We start from the raw sequence: 18,800 nt of genomic DNA, 5'->3' as shown, positions 1-18,800 counted from the left end.
TACTTATAGCATTACTAATACTTATAGTACACTAATAATTCATATTTATACCTCATTGATCCCACATTGTCTAAGTATTTTTTTAAGTTTATTTATTTATTTTTGAAAGAGAGAGAGCACAAGCATGAGCGGGGGAGGAGCAGAGAGAGAGGGAGAGAGAGAGAATCCCAAGCAGGCCCCGCAACGTCAGCACTGAGCCCAATGTGGGGCTCGAACTCACGAACCATGATATCATGACCTGAGCTGAAATCAAAAGTTAGACGTTTAACTGACTAAGCCACCCAGGCGCCACCCCCCCCCCCCCCCGCCAACTTTCTAATTCTTACTTTAAAAGATAATACCTGAAAGCCTTGGGTGTTTGAAACTGCTTTGTCCCCAGATAAGGAAAAAGAAATCAAATAAAACAATTTCTGGGAAACTCAGGTCCATTGCTTGCCTGAAGTCAAACAGCCTCCAAGAGCCAAGGCTGGGACCCAGGTCACAGTGACTTATTAACCGCACAAAACCCGCCTCCACCTAGCAGACCCTCCCCCGACTGCATGAAAGGGTATGTTGTAAAGCATGCCCCTTGAACCATAAGTAAGGCAGTGCCTTAGGAACTGCCTGGCCCTCGGGGAAGTGGTTGCTGATGAACAGCCACAGGGGTGCCTGGGTGGCTCAGTGGGTTGAGCCCACTTCGGCTCAGGTCATGATTTCATAGTTCATGAGTTCAAACCCTGCATTGGACTCGCTGTGTCAGTGTGGAGCCTGCATCAGATCCTCTGTCCCCCTCTCCCTCTGCCCCTCCCCTGCTCGCTCTTTCTCTCTCTCTCTCTCTCTAAAATAAACATTAAAAAAAAAAAAAAAAGCCAGACAGGAGGTGGTCTGAGCAGGTGTCTGAAGTCCCAGGAGGAAGGCCCGTTTATACTCGCTCACTCACCAGCCAAGTTCCTGATCTAATGGCCCAGGATCGTGGGAAAGGGCACTTGGACATCACTGCCTTCACTGCACCCCCAGCCCCAAGCGTCTCATACTGGCGGTGCCAGCTAGAAGTCACCTTCACACACCTTGCAGGGTCTAGACTAGTTAGATAAGCGTTTGGAAATTAGTTCCCTCAGGGAGAGACAGGTCAGCAAAAGTGGTTAGGAGTGGCTGGGAGGGAGGGGAGGGCCGACTGGTTTACAAAGAGAAGCATATATAAGAGAAACGAGAGAAACACTCCACTTTCAAACACTAGGATTTGGGCCCGGGACCCATAGACAGGACAAGAAGAGAGTGGGATGGCCTGGTACATCCTCTACCTCCTGAACCTTCTCTGGGCTGTGGCTGAGACCAGCACCCAAACCCAGGGCTCATGTTGTGAGTACAGTGTTTCCTCCAGAGAAGTCAGGGAAGCCGTGACCCCAGGGACAGGGGCAAACCTCACACGCTGAGGTCGGCTGAGGAGAAAGTGATTGGAAACAGCAACCACTGTAGGAGTTCCAAGTGGGTGAGTCAGGGAGAGTGCTTGGTTCATCTTTCCTAGCTGCATAGTGTAAGTTCTTCCAGAAGGAAGTCTATGCATTTTTTTTTAAGTTTATTTATTTATTTTTGAGAGAGAGAGAAAGAGAGAGAACAAGTGGGGAAGAGGCAGAAAGAGCAGGAGAGAGAGAATCCCCAGCTGGCTGCACCCTCAGCATGGAGCAGGTCTCGTGGCTCAATCTCATGAACCGTGAGATCATGACCCGAGCTGAAATCAAGAATCAGATGCTTAACCGACTGAGCCAACCAGGTGCCCCAAAGGCTATGCATTTCACATTAAGAGAGATTGAAATCCTGGTGCAGGAATGATGGCTGGTGGCACAGACAGAGAGGCTCAGAGCTGTTCTGACCTCGTGCCACTGCTAGTGGGGATATGGGTACTCGCTGAGGACTGGTCATATCCCAAGTCTTCCATATTTTTCATGTCAGACTGGGGAAAAAAATGCAAGGAAAACATGATTTTGAGGGATGTGCTGGAAATAATATGAACTGCCCATGAATCATATTGCTTGAAGTCACTAAGTGAGAAATCACTTTCTTAAAGATAAGGGTTGAGAAGATGTTTGGGTTAATTGGCCTCAGAGGAAAATCTCAAGGTTTTCTCCTTTTTCTTTAATAATCATCCCTACATGGGGGCATCCTGGAAGGTACCAATGCTAATCCTGTCTTCTGATTGACTCACAGGAAACATGTGTCTGAGATGAGAGAGAGGGTAGGGGGTTAGTTAATGCCCTTCTCTTTTCAGCTGTCCCCCCAGCACAGCAGCCCTTGGTTAATGGCATACAAGTGCTCATGGAGAACTCTGTGACCAGCTCAGCCTTCCCAAATCCCAGCATCCTGATCGCCATGAATCTAGCCAGAGCCTACAATGTGGAGGCCCAGAAGCTCCTGACTTACAAGCTCATGGCCAGTGACATAGCCGGTGAGAAGTCAGAGCCCCTCTGAACTCTCCCTGACTCTCCAGCCCCAGGTCCTAACTCCACACACCCCTTACTCCCATGCCACCTGAGATTACACCTGAATCCTCTCCCTGATTCTCCAGCCCCAGGTCCTGGCTCCACACACCCCTTACTCCCATGCCACCTGCGATTGTACCTGAATCACCCAAATACCTTTCCCTACAAACCTGGAAAGAAATGCATATGAAGTCAGAGCATTCGCAGAAGAGGGCAGCAACAATGAAAAAGCTCTAGATCAGATGTAAAAAGAGCAGGCTTCCAGTTCTGGCTCTATACCACGTATTAATTCCATGGTGCCCCAGTCAGTTGGGGCCACCCAGCTGGGTGGAGCCACCCAGGTGCCCCAGTCAGTTGGGCATCCAACTCTTGATCTCATCTCGGGTCTTGATCTCAGGGTCCTGAGTTCAACCCTGCCTTAGGCTCCACACTGGGTGTGGAGCCTACTTTAAAAAATAAAAGTAACTCAGTGACCTTGAACAGGTCACGAATCCTGACCAACCTCACTTACGCATCTGCAAAATGTAGACGATTCTAATAACAAGGACACTAATAGTCATAATAAGAATGACAGTAATAATCAGATCTCTGTACTGCCTACCTCCCAGGAGTAGCCCTGACAATCAAGTGAGACAATAAAGTTAAAGTTATTTTCAGGTATGAATTTGTATGGGTGTTCTTGCTGCTTTTCTAAACAGACACCAGAGATTCTCGATGAAGTTGTCAAGTCACGGAGTGGTCACCAGAGTAAACATTCCTTGAGAATTTGTCCACACTTCTTTCCTTAAAAAGGAGAGATCAAAAAATTATCTAGGTGGTGCCTGGCTGGCTCAGTCAGAAAAGCACTCTTAGATCTCAGGGTTGTGAGTGTGTAACCCATGTTGGGTAAAGATTACTTAAAAATAAAATCTTTAAAAAAAAAAACCCTATCTAATCACACTATTAAAAATTCAATGATCTGGACAAAAGGCAGAGAGTTCAGCCCTGGTGCCAGGCACACTCTTCCCTGACAATACCTTTGTAACCCTTTTGTTCTCTCCTCCACAGACCTGACCATTGGCCAGCTCGCCCTTACTGTCATGGCCCTCACCTCCTCCTGCCGAGACCCTGGGAATAAAGTTTCGATTCTACACAGACAAATGGAAAACTGGGCTCCTTCAAGTAAGAGCTCATCAGAAGGGAGGGGAGAGTGAGGCAAATGATTTTTCCTGAGAATTTTAAGCCTAGAACGAAAGAGATGGGGGAATGGAAAGTGAGGGAAGAAACACAGCTGCCTTTGCTTAGGATCCCTGAGATCATCCCACTGCGAGATATTCACTTCGATTCCAAGTGAACTAGAGAAGACCACTGTCCCCAGGGACACAGACTTATGCCATCACCTGAAGACAGCCTCATCCCTTTTATTCTCTTCTCATGCCGGGTGACATTCTTATTCTGAGAAGTGTTGAAGTTACCTTTTGCTAATATGGAGCCTTTCTTTTTGGACAGGTTTTCTAAACATTTCTATTTAAAAGGTTTGGCTTTTCCCTTTTTCATGAACGTCCTCATTCTGGAGGATGTTAACCTTACAGAGGCCCTCTGTCCCCTTCCCAGGCCCCAATGCTCAGTCTTCAACCTTCTATGGGCCCAGTCTGGCAGTCCTGGCACTGTGCCAGAAGAACCCTGAGACAACCTTACCCATAGCAGTCCGCTTTGCCAAGATCCTGCTGGCCAATTCCTCCCCCTTCAACATGGGTGAGTCGGTCACCACTGCCAGGCACTGCCCTGAGCAGGGAACATCACGGGCACTGAATGGGAGGCCGGAGGGGACAGTGGGAGGGGGAGTTCTCCACGGAGGAAGAGCTCAGGATCATGAAAATGTCTACATATGGGAGGTACTTCACAAATATTTGTTGGACATGTGAATTAAGGAATAAATGAAAGGGAAATAGTAAGACAAAGAAACCAGGACGGTACTTGAAATGTCTTGACAATGACAGAATCTTCACTGGAAACAATAAGCATGTCACTCACCCAAGTCAGGAGTTATTTCCAGGCAAATTCTTGAATTATTAAACCAATGTCTAGACTCAGCCGTACACTGAACCTTCTCTTAGTGGTGATTCCACACTCTGTTCTTCTCAATGTTTCTCCTTATAACATTCAAATATTCTCTTTCTATTGAACAGATGCTGTCTGGGGGCACCTGGGTGGGTCAGTCAGTTAGGCACCCAACTCTTGTTTTCAGCTCAGGTCACAATTTCACAGTGTGTGAGTTCAATCTCTCTCTGCCTCTCTGTCTGTCTGTCTGTCTCTCTCAAAATAAATAAATAAACAAAAACCATTTAAAATACATAAACAGATACTGATGCTCCTCCGCTTCAAGGATATACTGGAACCATCGTATTCCTTCTTTCTGCAACCTTATGGCTGCTTATGAATGGAAGCTTCTCCCCTCTATGGCACCAGGTCCTGACTCTGAATGATGCCGTCTGTGAGGACACTGCTGTATGCCCCTTGTTCATGGTCACATTTTCTCCTCTGCCACTCTCCAAGCAAGAGTGTATCTCAGGTTAACACCCCATTACCCATGCTTCCTCAACAACCTCTCTTGTCTCAAGCAAATGCTCTCATTTCAGGCTTTCAGACCAAGAAACAAAGGCTCTGGTACGTCCCTGGGGGTCAAGAGCAGACGGGTCTCTGTGTTCCGTCTGGGGCCTCATGCATTGCTGGGGTGTCTCTGTCAGTTTGGGAAGTTTGGACTTCTTTGCCAACACTGGTTTCAACAACACTGTCTTCCTTAATGAGTTTATGCAAATTTCAGGTGGAGATCCCAGTAGGGAGGGGAAGATCAGTCAAAGAAAAGATGTCATCTGGCAAGTCTTGCATGTGTTCCGGTCTTGTCCTGCCAGCACTTGCTCATTCAGTCCACGTACATTTTCCCATGCAAATCATGGAAATGCCCCTGTGCTGGGTGCCATGGGGGGGGGGGGGGGGTGCAAAGTTCCCGCCACCCAGAAGCTCACAGAGCACGGTAACAACGAAACAGAGCAGCGAGTGCTGACATTGCAAAACAGGTCCAAACAACACATGCTAAAAAATAAAAAAGGTCAGGAAAGAGACTGCACCTGTGGCATAGGGCTGCCCAAGGGAAGGCTTCAATGAGAGGTGGTGATGGCTCAGCCTTCAAGCATTGGTGACATTTTTAAAGATAAACACTAGCACAAGAGAAATGGGATTGAATCAAGTGCCAGTCTACATTAATTAAAAGCATGAGCTGTGGAGTCACATAGATCTGGGTTCAGATCCTGGCCCTGCTACTTACTAGCTGTGTGGCCTTGGGCCATTATTTGGCCTCTCTGAGCCTCCATTTCCTCATCCCTTAAATGGAGACGATTATAGGTCCTACTTCACAGGTTGTCCTGAAGAATAAAGGAGATCATGTAGCTGGAACACAATAAGCACACAGTAAATGTTGCTTGTTCATATTGTTGTGGTGATGGTTGCCTTATCCCCACTGTGATTCACAGACACGGGAGCAATGGTGACCTTGGCTCTGACTTGTATGTACAACAAGATCCCAGTAGGTTCAGAGGAAGGTTACAGAAGTCTGTTTGGTCAGGTACTAGAGGACGTCGCGGAGAATATTAGCATGAGGATCAAAGACAATGGCATCATTGGAGACATCTACAGTACTGGCCTTGCCATGCAGGTAAACACATCACCAACGCTCTCTGTTGGGTCCATGCCAATATGGTAAGGCTGGGTTGTAGGATCAAGAGACCAGGCTTCTAACATCTCTGGGAAAGACCAGCTAGTTTAACCTGAGGTAGATACCTTGTGGTGCTTATGTCTTAGTGTCTCTACTGGTAAAATGGAGGTTGAGTCTTATTTCTTCCCTACTTCATGGGCAAAGTGTGAAAATAAAACTACGTGAATTCTTTTCTCATTCTTGGGGAAAAAAATACAAGTTAATCCAAGAAACATATCAGTTTATTACTGATAATGATCGGTTTGTTCATAATATTTACAGACTGATGAAAATTTGATGTATAAAAAATATAAGGATATTAAAACAAGTCCGCAAAAAAATTGAATTTTCTGATTCCATCTTGCCAGTCAAGTGTTCTTTTTTTTTTTTAGCCCTTTACCGTGATCCAAAAAATGTGGGCTTGTATGCAAAAGGACTAATGAAAATAACCTAAAGCTGATTGGATGTCTAACCTTTGTCAAGCTCTTTTATAGTCTCGATCTCATTTCAACCTCACACAGTGCTCTAAATGGCAGAGCCAAGTGTGTCTGGTACCCAAGTACATACCCAATCCTATGCTTCCCTGGGAACCCAGATCCCCAGGCTTGGATTCTATGAGACGTTGCTTGATGCATCTCCAAATGCAACCCCCTTCCACTGATTAGGGTTGACCAGAGCATCGTCCTCCTGTGGAAGACATACTAAAGATAGTGGGGAGACATAACCAACTAGAATCATAAATTAAAGGGTCACCTGTGGCCAAATCCTCTAGCCCCAACTGAGAAGTCTGTGCTCCAAAGTCTCAAAATGCCTAGTGTAATTAATTGGAAAACGACATCATGACCTTCTCCATTCAGAAAGCCCAGGAAACAGAGAACCACGGAATCACAATGCCAGCCCTGAACCTAATACACTACAGTGGTAGGAAGAAATCCATACATGGGGAGGAGTGGAGACTGGCCCTGATTCCACACATTAGAAATTACCAAAGGGCATGAACAGACTAGAAATCATTTTATGTTAAACGTAAGAGTGAACACCAAGTCCCCACTCCATGTGCCATGTTTAGGAGCAATTGATGAGAACAAAGTCAGCTTCCGTATCATGTCATGGTGAATGAAATTCTGTCATGGAACAAAAGACTGTTTGTTACCATGGCTGAATCATATGAGACCAGTTCTGGGGCTCAGGTCTAGAAAGCTGTGTGGAGTATCACAGGCAGTCTGGAAGGGATATAAGATGGGTTTTATCTATGACTCACTTAAAATGAACTTGCTTCACCTTAGAGAAAGGTTTGCTCTTGTTAGTTCGGCTTGTGAATTGTGTTTGGGATTTTTATCACCTGCAGGGTACACTCTGATATAAGCTGTGCCTGATAATTAAAGCTTTTCCTATGAAAAGACAAAACTTCATTCTTATCCAGATATCACAGGCCACGTGGATTTCTAATCAGTTAGGAGACATATCCTCTCCCTACTTGAGTTAAGGCACACATCTAGAGTTTACTCAAGCAGCCTGTAATCTAGAATCGCCAGACATCTAATGCGTAACTTTTTTCTAATTAAAAATGTTCTGGTGTCAAAAACCAGAGGGCTCTGGACATGTAACAACTTGAGTTTGAAGCCCAGATCTGCCACCCTTGTGGGCAAATACTGAATTTCTCTGAATTTCACTTTCCCAATCAGAACAAGGATGCAAGCATAGTTTTTACAAATCACAAGCACAAGGCGGTGCTCAATAACTGTTCACAGTCTCTCCCTTTTCAGCCTTCATTCTTCACCTTCCAGGACGCCAGTGCCCTTCAAGTGGTCTGGGCCACCCACACGGTTTCCCTAGGCATTCATGTGGCACTTCCTCTCTTCCAGAGTTTCATCTCTTGTTTCCATCACTATTCCAAAGGTTTCAAAATTCCTCTGATAGGGATTTAACTTGGAAAGGGACCTGATAAACATCTTCATGCAAAGTTATCAATGGCTTCTCACAGCATAATGTGTCCTTTCTCTCTAGAGTGTTGGCATTGGTAATGTTTTATCCCAAAGAGCTACATCTTACTTTTGGGATTTGAGAATTGAATACAGCAAGTGAACAAGATATGGCTGCTGAGGAGTACCTACCTACCTGATGCCCTTTAAACCAAATTTCCCTGTAAAGGGGCCCCTCGCAAGAGCCACAACTCATGGTTGCCAAAGTTAACAGTGATAGTCATGCCTATCCAAACTGTCTGGTTGTTCATCAACTGCCTTTGGCTTACAAAGCCAGTTCTGACTCTCCTCCCCCTTTGCTCATTTCCCATTTTAAGATTCAGGTGAATCAGCCAACCAGCAATCTCAGACCATTGACATACTCTGATGGTCATGGTCAGACAACCCTAAAGTGAGGGAGATGGTAATGACAGCTTATATAACATACATCACAAAATGCTCTTGCTTATCATCCCATCTGAACCTCAAATGAACCTCCAAAGGTAGGAAGAAATTATGATTTCTATTTGACCCAATGAGATCTAAAACGCAGCAAAGTAGAATGAACTGCTTGGTGTATTTAGCAAGAATCATTTTTGTAAGTAACAGAAACCCAAATAACTTACGAAAAAAATGGGCATTTCCTATTTCATACAGACTAGAGGGTCCAGAGCTGGATTAATTTCAGGAGCAGCCAGAAGAAAGGACTCAAATCATGGTTTCAGGGACCACTCTTTTTTCATCGCTCAGCCCTGGTTTTCTTCATTGTCTCCTACTCCATGGTTTCTTCAAAGTGGCTGAGGAAGATGGTCACCAGCAGCCCACTGCTTACTTACATGGTCCCAGCTGAATACCCCCAGCAGGAAAGAAAGAAATGCTTCTCTCTCTGAGTGTCTGTATATCAGGGAAGGACTCTGTCTGGTGTGTATGCCCACCAATCACTGTCACCAAAAGGATGGCACGCTATGATAAGCCCAGCCCAGGCCATGAATCTACCCCTGTGGCCAGGGTTGTGGAGCCTCTGGCTGACAGTCCTGATGTGAATACAAAGTGTGGGAGGAGTCCACCAAAGGGTGTGCAGGACAACACAAAACAAAAGAGCTCTCCTATGTTTCACTGGCCAGGCTGTTCCAGACTAGCTGCCCCTGGAGCTTGCTTTGCCCGGCTCTCACCTTGTTCTACGTTTAAGAACTATTTTATATAAAACATACTATAAATGCAGCAGCCCTAATAGTGTTCCCCAAATCTGTTTGTTGCACAAATATTTGTTGTGTGACTGCTATGTGATAGACACTGAGCTAAGAGGTGGGGACACAGAGTGAACAAAAGAGACATCGTCCTGAACCTTGGGCAGCTCAGTTTTGGACTCTGGATGATCCCCAAGATTAGTGATCAAGTGTTTCCCTTATAAAGCTTATAAAGGCCAACTCTCAGCTACGCCTAATCAACCAATCTCTCCCTCTCCTTCTCTCTCTCTCCCTCTCTCTCCTGCCCCAGGCTCTCTCCGTGACACCTAAGCACCCTCCCAAGAAGTGGAACTGCAAGAAGACCATGGACACAATACTTAAGGAGATTGAGCTGGGGAAATTTCACAATCCCATGTCCATTGCCCAAATCCTCCCTTCCCTGAAAGGCAAGACATACCTAGATGTGCCCCATGTGTCATGTATCCCTGGTAAGAACTCTAAACAGCTGCCTTTCCTTGTGGTATAAAGTGGAAACTTATGTCCATAATAATATGTGGATCAATTTCAAGTGGCATATAGGCTTGTTATGTAGGCAGAGACACATCTGATTTCCAATTCCCAAGTGTCATGTCTTAACACACAGCTGTGCCAGCCTGCCCTCAGAGTTCAGCCCCCATGTCCACTTCACTCAGTACACATTAAATGAGCACCTACTATAGTAGGTGGTGAAGATGATGCTGAAGATGACAGTGAAGTGAAATGATGGTGAAGGGGGAAGGTCCATGGTCTTAACAGTCAGATGATATATAACTTCACTCATTCATGGGATGAATGCCTCAAACATTACACAGTATCTTCAGATATCTGCTCTTTACAAAGTCATGAGATAGATACATAGACAAAAACCACAACACTTGGAAGAATGAAATAAGCATTAAATAGAAATAGAAGCCACATACAGTGCAAAAGCAAAGGAGGTATGGCCAATCACTGATCTGGTCTGAGAGACTTATGAGAAGAACAGAGTTGGCATTTCAGCCCAGACGTGGAGATCTAAATACGAAGCCTTGGTGCTCCTGGCACACCAAAGGAATGGGGGTGGAAACCTGGCACGTTACCCTCTGATTTGAAATATCTCTATTTTACACAATTAAAAATACAATACAAGGATACTTAAAATTCAAACACTGCAGAAATGTACACAAGGAAAGTGGGAGTCCTGCATAAAAATTTTATCACTCCAGAGGTAACTAGTCCTTGGTAGACATACTGCCAACTCTTCTTTGTTATCAAACACTAGTATAAAGCACTATTCATCTCATGTTGCATGGACTTCCCGAGACAAGCAGAGATGACTAAGCTCCTTGTCTATCTCAGAACAGAATCTATACAGACCGCGATCAAGCAGCCGGATCCCAAGCACAGCCACATTCACCTAACTCCTTAGACTGCTTCCCAGTGATCTCCCCACCTTCACAAGATGGCTTTGGAGTCTTTCCTACCATTCTACACTACAGTTGCCCAGGTGTTTTGTTAAATGGCCTGAAACTCACTACCAGTGCCTCCAGATTCACAGTGGAAATTCCTTCAACAAAACTCATGTTCCTTGTAAAACTAGCTGTCAGCTCTTCAGCCAAAAACAACTCTCTAGAATGGAAATGAGAGCTCCATGGACCACACCAGTTCCTCAGAACAACCCACCAAGGACACAATATCATTGCCATTCCTTGAAATGTTTGTTTTTTGGTTTGTTTTTCTTTTAGGATGAGTCGCTAACAACAGAGATTTTGCACCTAATAGTACAAACCCCATAGTCTTTAACAAATTTGGCCTGTTTGCTCTTCACAGGTCATGAAGGGCAACCAACCCTCCCCAACCAAACCAACCCTGCTCCCACCTCAGCATCCAACATCACCGTCATATACACCATCAATAACCAGCTGAGGGGGGTGGAGCTGCACTTCAATGAGACCATCAATGTCAGTGTGAAAGCTGGATCGGTGCTACTTGTTGTCCTAGAGGAAGCCCAGCGCAGAAGCTCCATGTTCAAGTGAGTGTTGTAAGCGACACGCACATTCCCCCCAGGCCTTGCCTGAATTCCCATTCTCTCTCTCTCCTGCCTTTTCTTACCTTTTTTCCCTTCTGATAATTTAACAGATCTTCATCCCATCACCCCTCAAGAGGCCTGCAAACTACCAACTAGGCAAGGCTCTCAGGAAACATTAAATCACCCAAGTCAACATATGATAGAGGTTTACAAACAGGAATTCAAAGGGGAGAGTCTGTTGTGGATTGGAATAGTCCAGAAAGGCTTGGGGCTTTGGACCACATTCGAAGGATAAGTACTGTAGGGCAGATATGGGTAGATGGTATTCTAGGAAGAGGGAATGGCTAGAAAGAAGCACTCAAGGGGTGTTTGGGTGGCTAAATGTCCTCAGTTAAACGTCCAATCTGGGCTCAGGTCATGATCCCACAATTCGTGGGTTCGAGCCCCACATGGCCTCCATGGTGAGTGTGCAGAACCTGCTTGGGATTCTCTCTCTCTACCTCTCTCTCTCTGCTCTTTCCCCACTTGCACTTTCTCTCTCAAAATAGATAGATAGATAGATAGATAGATAGATAGATAGATAGATAGATAGATAAAAAAGAAGAAGAAGCATCGGAGGCAGGAAGAAGCAAAGAATTCCGGGAGCGAGTAGTCCAGTGTGACTAAAGAAGAGAATACAGAACTGAATTAAGTAAGTAACATCCAGAAGGATAGTCTGGGTAATGTAAAAAATCTGAAAAACCAGGCTCAGGAGATTGGACTCCACATTATGGAGAAGCATTGCAAGTTTTTAAGTAAGAAAAGTCATGTTGTAAAATGTTAGTTGGTTTGAGAATGGGAGACAAGGAGGAAATCTGGGGTGTGCCTATGGTCATGAATCTATGAAGTAATGAAGATTCCATGTAGGACAAACAGACTCACACCGAGGAGAACTCCACAGGTCTCTGTGAGAACTGGATGCAAGGGGCAAGAGAGAGAGAAGCTTCCAAACTTTTGATACGAGTACCAGAAAGAAAGAATGTCTTTCAGAGAAAAAGACTTAATTCCTTTAGACGTGTCTAATTGTATGTGTTCAAAACAGAAGCATTGGGGAGCTTTTGAAGGGAGAAGCATGCAACGCTCCTTGGGGGCAGGAGTTGGAGCCCCATGTTGGGCATAAAGCCTATTAAAAAAAAATAAAAAGGGGTGCCTGGGTGGTTCAGTCGGTTAAGCATCTGACTTCGGCTCAGGTCATGATCTCATGGTCTGTGAGTTTGAGCCCTGCGTCGGGCTCTGTGCTGACAGTTCAGCCTGGAGCCTGTTTCAGATTCTGTGGTCTCCCTCTCTCTCTGACCCTCCCCCATTCATACTCTGTCTCTCTCTGTCTCAAAAATAAATAAACGTTAAAAAAATTTTTTTTTTAAATAAAAAGAACATGAGACAGGTCTACATGCCCATTATACGCATAGCACCACTTAAGCCCAAAGAGGCTAAGTAACAGTCCTAAGATCACATGACATGTAGCTAATAGAGTTGAGATAGGAACCTAGACTTGACCGTAAAGCTCATATTTCTTCCACTGCCCTGTCATAAAGGGAAGAATACAGAAATAAATCCAGAGGAGAAAATTAAGCCTTGTGAGGTGGTTATAGTTTGCAAAAAGAGGAAGCAGGAGAGAAAAATGGAGAAGACTAAGATAGCAGAGGGAGCAGAGGGAACATGCCAGGTGCTGGAAAGGAAAAGAGGAGAGTCTTTGAAAGGGAAGGTGACATGACCCCAGTCCTGCAGAGACATGCCAAGGAGAACGACTGACCAAGTCTGAGGGAGTGAAGCTGAGTGGGATGTGGAATCTACCCCACAGGATTGGGCTCGGGGAGTCGTGCCTGCTGTCCACAGCCCAGCTCCATAATTTCCCTGACTTCTATACCCAGGTCGGGATCAAAGTTGCACTCCAAGAATACTCAGCTTTCAAACAACCCTCTGAATCTACCTTACTACTTCTCTGAGCTTAGCTTTAACTTTGCCTGATTTTTCTTTTTCTGACTGTGAATGTCATAAATACTTACAGTAGACAGGTGGGGGGTGATGCATAAAGAAGAAAACAGAACATCTACACTACATGCACAACATAATCACTGTGGACATGTTTTTATCATTTTGTAGGTGGTTTCTTCCCATGCATATTATAAACAGTTGTGATCCATCACATAGATGGGATAGCTATTTCGTGTACAATTTATGTCCCACATTTTCACTTAACATTATTGGAGGAGCATTTGTAATGTCACTTAAAATTACTGAAAAATATAATTTTGTAATTGCAAAAAAATTCAGTCTTGAATATTCATCCCACGATTCACGTAATTATTCACCCATATTTGGGCATTTACATTTTCTTTAATTTGCTTATTGACAGGTTAAAAAAAAAAAAACTCCCTTCAGGCTAATTTCATTTCATTTTAAGTGAAGTAATTTCATATTCATTAGTCATTTGTAATTTATCTTTTGAGCATGATTTTATCTGATGTATAAAGCATTTAGAATGTCTCTGTCCCAGGGCGCCTGGGTAGCTCAGTCTGTTGAGTGGCTAACTCTTGATTTCGGCTCAGGTCATAATCCCAGTGTCATGGGATCGAGCCCCGTGTTGGGCTCCATGCTGGGCATGAAGCCTGCTTAAGATTATCTGTTTCTCATTCCCTCTTCCCCTCTCCCTCCCTCTCTCTCTAAAATAAAATAAAGAGAATGTCTCTGTCCCTTCACCTTAACCTCTTATTGCCTTTCCTAAATGAGATATTAATCACATACATGATTTTATTCTTACAGATTTGAAACCACAATGACATCTTGGGGCCTTGTTGTCTCCTCCATCAATAATATTGCTGAAAATGTTCATCATAGGACCTACTGGCAATTCCTTCGTGGCAAAACACCTTTGGATGAAGGTGAGAAAGGAAAGGAATCTGGGAAGCTCTTCCATAGTCTGAAGGCTACTTTCTTTCATTCTCTTCTTTAATTCATTCGTTCAATCAGCAAATAATTGAGATCATATGTATATATACGATAATCACACATACAGTGACTATGCATATATATTCATACACATATATTATGAATATATATACAGTGATTTGATTGAATGATTGATAGATGATGGGATAGATAGATGATAGAACAGGTGGCTGGCTTTCTAAAATAGCTTTTTTAGGGCGCTTGGGTGTCTCAGTCGGTTGGACGTCTGACTTTGGCTCAGGTCATGATCTCACGGTTCATGGGTTCAAGCTCCACATCAGGCTCTGTGCTGACAGCTCAGAGACCAGAGCCCGCTTCAGATTCTGTGTCTCCCTCTCTCTCTGCCCCTCCCCTGCTTGCACTCTGTCTCTCTCTGTCTCTCTCTCAAAAATAAATAAACATAAAAAAATTAAATCAGGCTTATTCTTATGTCTGCCAATTACTTTTCTTCTCTGAGGAAAGAATGATAAACAGAAAGCCTCTGAGATCCAAAAACATTTGGGCCCGGAATTGTCATTCTTTCCAATGCCTGGCAACTTGGAAGCCATCAATACCGCCATCATCTAACCTTCCTGTCCTGAAACACAAGAGTTCTCAACACACTGCCCTTCCTTATTGTCTGCAAAATCTTCAAAAATGAATATGAGATCTTTCTACCTTGAATGCTCTAAATTTGGCTTAACTAAGCAAGTTTAATAGTAACCACCATTTACTGCACACTTACTATGTGTCAGGTACTGTATTAGGCATCTGGCAGTCATTATTCCTAGTGCTGAAAATGTTTCTTCAGGGTAAATATTATGAATGCAATTTAATACATGAGGAAAAGGAGACTCACAATTTAAGGGGCTTCTCCGAAGACATACTCCACATGGCAACTCTGAGCCTGGAAACAAGGACTCCCTAAACCTCAGTTCCATACTCTTCCATACCAACGGAGCTGCCCATTTCACTCTGTGATGACTTTACTCCTCCAACAATGAGCTGATCCCCTGGGAGGTGGGTGTGTTTATACGCCCCCACGGTTACCTCATGTTCTTCTCTGATTGTTTCTAGGCGTTGCTGACTACATACCCTTCAACCATGAGCACATCACAGCCAATTTCACACAGTACTAAGGACGAAGTGGCTTCAGGTTCTCTCAAACACCTTCAAAGGATGACGGAATTTTTGTTCATTTCATTTCAAATCTACGCCAAAAGGTGGAAATCTACAATGCTCCCATATTCCTGGTAAAAAAAAAAAAAAAAAAAAAAACATGGAAAACACTGTGTAGAATAAATGATTCAAACTTCCCTAGAGTCTCAACATCTGTGACCCGTGAAAAAATGTCCAGCTTCTCAAGGCACTGACTGCCAGTCATAATTTAAACCTAGGGTAAGGGGAGAAGAGAGAGCCCAGTTGATATTTTTAGAGTTCATTCTGATCTTGATTAATTAACCAACACATTCCTTTATTTCTACAAATGAAATGATATATTTTTTAAATCTCCTATTTTTTTTTTCTTATACCAAGTTCTACTTTTCAAATCACTTAGTGAAATGGCCAAAATTATTTCATATGAGACTCCCATACAACTAGGTAAATGATGATGTACTTCTCCCCTTCCATTCCTAATATTGATTCTTGGCAAAATTAAGTTTAAAATGTATATTTTTATATAATATATATATAAATACATATTTAATATATAAATATAATTTGTATTTAGTATGTAATTAAAATTTAACATAACTTTTATATATTAAATATAAATACACATCTAAAATCCCACCCCATAAATATTACATATTTTACATATTAAATAGACATATAGACATATAACCCCATCCTATATACATATTTGAATGAAAAATTAAGCTTTCAAAGACAATCATAACTTTCATCTCTGCTGGTAGGAGTCAACACAGGGACCAGCTTTCTAGTGAAGGATATGAAAATTGTATCAAAAGGGACATCTGGGTGACTCAGCCAGTTGAGCATTCAACTCTCAATTTTGGCTCAGGTCATTATCTCAGGGTGAGATCGAACCCCACTTTGGGCTCTGAGCTGAGCATAGAGGCTGCTTAAGATTCTATCTATCTATCTATCTATCTATCTATCTATCTACCTATCTACCTATCTACCTATTTACGTATCTACCTATCTATCTATCTCTCCCTCTACCCCTGCCCCCACTCGTGGAGCTCTCACTCCCTCTCTAAAAAAAGAAGAAAGAAAATCATATCAAAAGACCTAAAACGTTCTTAAGTTTGACCCCCCCAATCCCAATTCTGAAAATTATACAAAGGAGAGAATCATAATAGGACACACATATACAAGAATCAAAACATCCACTGAGGTAATTAGACAGCAAACTTACATGTGCAGCCTCAGTACACTTCCTAATACTGAAGCCCAGAGGCATACAGACTCGCCTGCCCTGTCACAGGTCTCCCCTCCCAGCGTCTCAGAATAAGAGCCCGCCCTCTGGTAACAGTGGTTCCTGGGAGAAGAAGGTGTGAGCCACCAGCCCAAGCCTTCATTCCAAACATGCCTATTAGATATGTCACTGTACTCCAGAAGAAGGCCAGGACTGTTACCGTGGTGGAAGGCACCCTCAGGGGGTGTGAACAAGTGCTCTCTCATAACATGCCATGATACTCATAATATGGAAAACATGGCACAGTCTACCTGTCCAACAATAGAGCAATGGACAGGTAAACCCTGGTAGATCCATATGATAGGATACTTAAAAGTCACTGAGATTCTTAAGTTCCACATGTGAATGAAGTCATACAGTGTCTATCTTTCTCTGACTGACTTGTTTCACTTAGCGTTAGGCCTCTAGATCATCCATGTTATTGCAAATGGCAAGGTTTTATTTTTTTAATGGTCGAATAATATCCCATTATATATAGAGACCATATCTTCTTTATCCGTTCATCTGTGGATGGACACATGAGTTGCTTCCATATCTTGGCTATGGTAAATATTGCTGCAACAAACATTGGGGTGCATATATCGTTTTGAATTAGTGTTTTCATTTTGTTGGGTAAATACTCAGTAGTGGAATTACTGGCTCATTTGTGGAATTTAAGAAACAAAACAAATGAACAAAGAGAAAAGAAACAAACAAAAAAACCGAGACTCTTAACTATAGAGAACTGGTGGTTACCAGAGGGGAGGTGGGTGGGGGGATGCGTGAAATAGGTGATGGGGATTAAGGAGTGCACTTGTCATGATGAGCACTGGGGGTCGTATGGAAATGTTGAATCACCATATGGTACACATGACACTAATATAACACTGTATGTTAATTATACTTGAATTTCAAAAGTGAATTAATTTTTTAAAAAAGAAATGTGATGCACTATTAAAATTAATTTTTTGATGTTTATTTTTATTTTTGAGACAGAGACAGAGAGAGAGACAGCACAATGGGGGTTGGGGTAGAGAAGGTGGGGGACAGAGAATCCGAAGTGTGCTCTGCGCTGACAACAGTGAGCCCGATGCAGGGCTTGAACCCATGAACCACTAGATCATGACCTGAGCCAAAGTAGGATGGTCAATCGACTGAGCCACCAAGGCGTCCCTTAAAATTAATTTTTTTTAAAAGTCCATAAAATTCACATTGAAGATAAATACTTGCAGACATGGAGAGACGTTCACAATGCATTATAATGCCACCCATGCCAGAGTATTATAGTAATTAACTGTGACAGAATTAATGGTCACTGATTTTGTTGGTTTGCTTCTCTGTGGTCTACGTTTTCTTCATTCAATACATAATAATTAAGCAACTGGAAGATGAGGAAAATTATTTTAAACAAAGATGAGTTTTTATTTAACAATATATTGGGCAACAAAGGGAAAGGGTGTGTGTGTGCGTGTGTGTGTGTGTGTGTGTGTGTGTGAGAGAGAGAGAGAGAGAGGACTGTCCCCAACTTTTACAACTAACTGTGCGTTCATTTGTACTGGCAAGGGTGGGGGACAGGCGAGCAGGTTGACAGTGGATCTCCTATGACAAGCTGCAATTCCATTTTGAGGAAGTGCTGTAATAAAATGTAGTCTGTGGGTCATTACTGCATAATGCGTAGTGCCCAAGCATGGGTTCAGTTATGGCTTCAGGGATTATAACAAGCGGCTTTTGCGACCTCTACTGGCCATGGCTGGTAAAGCCTAACTTTCTTCAGGGAAGTGGTCAATTTCCAGCATGATGGTTTTTGTGAAGATGCTAGGGAGAGGAGGGAGGATTGCTTTTTGTTGCAATTCCAATTGCAATTGTATTCTCCTTTAACTAGATGTATGAATGACCTACAGCAAGTACATGATTGAGGACCACATCTGATAAGGACGTGGAACTAAACAGAAAATCCTCTCGCCCCTTCCTACCCAGATCCTACAATACTTTGAAATGACAAAGAATCTTGCTTGGAAGTACAAACTGCT

At 43.3% G+C, this 18,800-nt stretch overlaps 1 protein-coding gene across 4 annotated transcripts; it reads left to right on the top strand.

The window, feature by feature from the left end:
- Positions 1–1,198: 1,198 nt before the first annotated feature.
- Positions 1,199–15,664, top strand: CBLIF (cobalamin binding intrinsic factor). 4 transcript variants are annotated; one of them, XM_058689122.1, is made up of 9 exons: positions 1,199–1,338; positions 2,246–2,422; positions 3,504–3,617; positions 4,050–4,190; positions 5,966–6,147; positions 9,645–9,822; positions 11,183–11,384; positions 14,184–14,302; positions 15,426–15,664. In XM_058689122.1, exons 1-9 carry the CDS (start codon positions 1,260–1,262, stop codon positions 15,485–15,487), a joined length of 1,254 nt encoding a protein of 417 aa, XP_058545105.1. In that variant the 5' UTR covers positions 1,199–1,259; the 3' UTR covers positions 15,488–15,664. The 4 variants fall into 4 exon arrangements, with proteins under 4 accessions (XP_058545105.1, XP_058545108.1, XP_058545107.1 ...); XM_058689123.1 differs by lacking the exon at positions 1,199–1,338 and adding an exon at positions 1,378–1,468; XM_058689125.1 differs by lacking the exon at positions 2,246–2,422.
- The last annotated feature ends 3,136 nt before the right edge of the window (positions 15,665–18,800 follow it).

This window comes from Neofelis nebulosa, chromosome 10 (genome assembly GCF_028018385.1).
Source record: "Neofelis nebulosa isolate mNeoNeb1 chromosome 10, mNeoNeb1.pri, whole genome shotgun sequence".
In the NCBI taxonomy this organism is placed as follows: Eukaryota; Metazoa; Chordata; class Mammalia; order Carnivora; family Felidae; genus Neofelis; species Neofelis nebulosa.
This window is presented reverse-complemented; position numbering and strand designations above follow the sequence as displayed.

Bases quoted from the DNA above. Each gene is read 5' to 3' on its own strand.
- CBLIF (XM_058689122.1), top strand. From the start codon at position 1,260: ATGGCCTGGTACATCCTCTACCTCCTGAACCTTCTCTGGGCTGTGGCT. The intron at 6,148-9,644 runs GTAAACACATCA...CTCCTGCCCCAG, and splicing joins GTACTGGCCTTGCCATGCAG to GCTCTCTCCGTGACACCTAA. The intron at 11,385-14,183 runs GTGAGTGTTGTA...TTATTCTTACAG, and splicing joins CGCAGAAGCTCCATGTTCAA to ATTTGAAACCACAATGACAT.